This window comes from Drosophila busckii, unplaced genomic scaffold, assembly GCF_011750605.1.
Source record: "Drosophila busckii strain San Diego stock center, stock number 13000-0081.31 unplaced genomic scaffold, ASM1175060v1 chrUn_01, whole genome shotgun sequence".
NCBI lineage: Eukaryota > Metazoa > Arthropoda > Insecta > Diptera > Drosophilidae > Drosophila > Drosophila busckii.
Window position 1 is genome coordinate 484,996 of NW_022872717.1, and position 4,341 is coordinate 489,336.

The following is a 4,341-nucleotide window of genomic DNA, read 5'->3' on the forward strand; positions in this document are numbered from 1 at the left end:
TCAAAGTTTGCGCAGGCAACGATAATATCGCGTATCCAGTCACAAAGCGTATGCTTAGTGATCCAGTGCCAAGTTGTTTTCATTTTTTTTAGTGCACGCATTTGAGTCAAAGCAACAAACGAAGTGTGCAAAATTTTTGACGCAACAACAAACACATGAAAGTGTTGTTGCCACGCTAGCGCAGTCGAGACAAGGCAACAACAAAGACATGAAAGTGTTGTCGCTCTGCTCGCACAGTCGAGATAAGAAAAAAATATACGAATAATTGTTTGTGTAATTTGCATATGGCTGGAGCACGTATGTATATATAAAGCATTTGCTCTTCCTATACTCAAGAGCAATTACAAAAACAAATGAGCACACTGAGCATAGGGCTTGGACGCCCCTGTTTTAAAACATCAATATATCGCTGAAGCATTGACAAAAATTGGTAAATGTCCATTAGGTGCACGGGAAGCTCAAACATTTTTAATCCGAAACTAGAGCTTAATTTTTATAAGAGAATGTATTAAAATTATTATGCAGAAAAAATATGTTTAGGTTTTAGAGCGATCCAAAATTTGTCCATTTTCCCATGCAAATTTCCTGGATGCAAAGTGTAAAGAGAAGTGGAGGGGCAGGGTAAATTTATTTTTGAAAAAAAGAGTCGCGCTTTTTCTTGGCCTAAAATTAAAGTTTTGATTTGTTTTGTTTGTATGTAATTTATATCCTTATAACTTTTATAAGGTATTTTACAAAATATCCTTGAAACTATTATTAAACACAGCTCATAATTTCATTAAATTCACTTATTGATATATTTTTAAATCTAAATAAACAAAAAACATAAAGTTAATTAAGTGGAAACTAAAACATCGATGCTGAAAACAATCCATCGATGTATCGGACAAATCTGAAAACATCGAAATCACCATCAATGTTTTTGCAGCTCTTCATTATATATAAAATACATTTTAATATATATATGCACATACATATTTCCTAAACATGTTTAATGGGTTTCAACTACTATTATGGAAAAGTTTTTTTTTTAATTGTGTTTAGTGTACATACAGTTCGCTTATGTCTATTTTAAAAATTTGTTTTTCCATTCCCAGCAAATCAAAATTTTTCATATTATAGTTAAAGGAAAATTATCGACAGATGCAAAAAATAACATTAACTGATATAAAATGAAATTTAATTTTGTTTAAAGAAGACCTAAACTAGGGGCGTCCAAACGCTTGCATAGGGAAGAGCGAATCACCAATACACTAATACAAGTAAAGATGCCGTTAATTTCATACATTTAAAAGAAAGTAAGCATCACTTACTTCTCCAACGTTTTCGCAGGCAATGATAATTTCGTATGTCCAGTGCAAGCTGTTTTCATTTTTATTAAGTTCACGCATTTCGTCAAAGCAACAACAAAGCTCGCAAAAAATTTTTCGACACAACAAACACATGAAAGTGTTGTCGCTATGCTCGCACAGGAGAGACAAAAAAAAAGAATTCGAAAAATTGTTTGTGTAATTTGCATTGGCTTATGGAAGGAGCGCGTATACACGCATTTGCTCTTCCTATACTGAAGAGCAATTATAAAAACAAATTAGCACACTAAGCACAGGGCTTGGACGCCCCTAGCCTAAACTAACAACCAATGGGCCAACTTTTTAATACGAAAAAACTGAGGTTAACGAACTTTGCATAGGGAACGGAATAGACGGCGAAGCTATCTTGTTTTTATATAAATAGAACCAAGAAACTATAATCGCTTTTAATTACTAAAAATAAATTATTTACTACGTAAATACAGACTAATGCAGGGTAGTATGTGATCTTTGGAGCTCACTTAAAGTGGATTGAGAAGCGTGCGCGTCCGTACGATTTTGTGATGGAGCAATGATTGTGTCCATTACACCACTAAAGTCTGGCAAGTCTAGCGCAAGATGAGCTGAAAATCTCTTGTACACAGAGCTTTTTATGCTTTCCTTTTTTGTTTTTTTCTTTGCTTCTTCGTACTTTAGTTGTTGTTTGAGAAAGATAGATGTTTTCATCATTTCTTGAATGTTGAAGAAAACAGTTTCAGATTTCTCTATAGATTTAAGTGCTTGCACACTGTACTCCATGTCATAGCAATGTCCTTGTAGGCTATTTTGAAGATTTACAACTTCAATACGTTTTTCTAGAATTGCTGGCAGAACTTTACGAATGTGCTCCTATTTTCAAAAGATTTATAGAGGAATTTTCATTAAATTGCTTCGGGAAATGAAATTCATATGTATATTTACCTGAACCCGGTAAAATGCAAGCGACGGGTCATTTGCGAATATATGTACATTTTCAGAAATCTTTTCCGCAGCTAAATGAATAAAAGTATTTGTACATATCTGATATAATAAACATATATTTTTTCAATAACTAATACTTTTTTTGCCTCTAAAGTTGAGTTCAGTTCCTTGAGCCATTGTTGAACAACAAACAAAATACTTCTTTGTGATGTAAGAAAAAATCTATGCATCGATCATCGATACATATTTTGTATTCGAGCGTGTAGAGGTGGAGAAACACCGATGTTCGCCGACATCGATGTTTTAAAAGAAAACATCTATGCATCGTCGATGCTTAAAATAAAATAAATAAAAATATTTTTTGTTGCTTTTGGAAAAATTAGATTGTTTTAAATTAAAAGTTTTTATGGTTTTTTTATAACAGAAATCAAATGTTTCATATATATATATAATATATATATCTGCCCGCAGTAATTGCATACTGCCTTGCTATTATCAGTTGATTTTTGAAATGCAGCCACACATTTGAAGTCTCGCGCTTTCACTTTATAGTAGGAGCCAGAGACTCAATATTTTCTTTAGTTATTGGTTTACAAATGGTAAGTGGCTTGGTAAGTGTCGCCATTGCCACACATCTACCCAAGTTGCCTACACCATCAGTTAAATATCTGTCGATGTTTTCATCGATGTTTCTTCACCTCTACGTGCGTGGCATTGCTATTACGGGAAACATCGGTTAGTGAATTTCAAAATCTGGGCCACAGTGTTTTCAAACTACCAACTGTTTTACCGCGCAAAATCAGTTTCAATCTGGTTTTAGGAGACACAGAATTATTTTCTAATGGCTTGGGCTGCATTAAAGACTTTTTTGCAAAACTATCTAAAGATTTTCCAAGCAATTATAGATATCTATCTAGAGATAATAATAATATAAAGATATGTATGTTTATATTACGAAGCACCAGTCAATCTCCCATGAACTAGCTGACTGGTCGCTTGCTGCGCTCAGCCGATCCTTATCGGGTTGCTCGTTTCTCTCATGATTTCTGCAGTAAATGCGTATCCGAGAACGTCAAGAGTACACACACACACACACCTAAAAATACAATGTGTACTATCATTGTGCGACTGCCAGACACAAGCGAAATTGTGGCTGAGACCACACGACAATTGCTTGTGTGTGGCTGAGGGATCGGAGCAGTATTTTATGTGTGGGCTTAAGCTTCCCGAAGCAATTCACACGAAAAAGCCCATACAATTTTTTGTGAGTTTTGTGTGCTTCTGTTTTGCTACCTGATGTCGCCAATCAAGACAGAGCACGTGTGGGTTTGTGTGTTGAGTGTGCGGTGTTGTGTGTGTTCATATATTGTCCCGTGTTTTCTGTCTGCGCGTATGTTCTCCCGCTTGCTTTTTTAGGGTGCTACCATTGTGCTTAAAAAGTGCCAAAATTGCCGTTTTGGAGGCGTAATGTAATTGAATGTGAACGACAGCCTCAATGTTGGGTTTTTGTGTGGGTAGTACTATGTAAGTAACATTGTAATTTTAAGGGTAGGTGCACTCATGACCTCAATATTATATTGTGTATACAATATATGTATAAATATATATACATTATATTATAGTATCTTGGTACAACTGATCTCCGATCACGATTAAATTGGTTTTTTTACCGTAGAAAATATCGATCAATTGATTTTTCTATATATTTCTGACAATCAATCATACACTCAGTTATTGCAGTTATACGCAGTTACCTGAAAATGCACACTACGAAAAGTGTTGGACCCAATATATGAAATTGTATTCTGTTTGTCGCGTAGTATTATTATAATACGATGCCTTAAGATTTGATATAAACGTTTGATGTATTAATATTTCTTATGAAACATTTAAAATTAATAGAATTTTTAAAAATAAATCTAATAGTAAAGAGTCTAATATCGATAGAAGTTTTCATTTTAGAGAAATAGGATTAGTTTTGACTGTTATCGGGCGTCGGACATCACCAATGACATCAGCTGTTTATTGAATGTTTACATAGGCTTAATAGTGTATTTGTGAAAAACATGAT

The 4,341-nt window shown here is 34.1% G+C and overlaps 1 protein-coding gene across 1 annotated transcript; it reads right to left on the bottom strand.

The window, feature by feature from the left end:
• Positions 1-1,460: 1,460 nt before the first annotated feature.
• Positions 1,461-2,509, bottom strand: LOC108602788 (BLOC-1-related complex subunit 8 homolog). Its single transcript, XM_017991003.2, has 3 exons — positions 2,408-2,509; positions 2,271-2,341; positions 1,461-2,198 (listed from the first exon to the last, which is right to left on the bottom strand). The coding sequence occupies exons 1-3, from the start codon at positions 2,445-2,447 to the stop codon at positions 1,797-1,799; spliced, it is 513 nt and encodes a 170-aa protein (XP_017846492.1). The 5' UTR covers positions 2,448-2,509; the 3' UTR covers positions 1,461-1,796.
• Between the last annotated feature and the right edge of the window lie 1,832 nt (positions 2,510-4,341).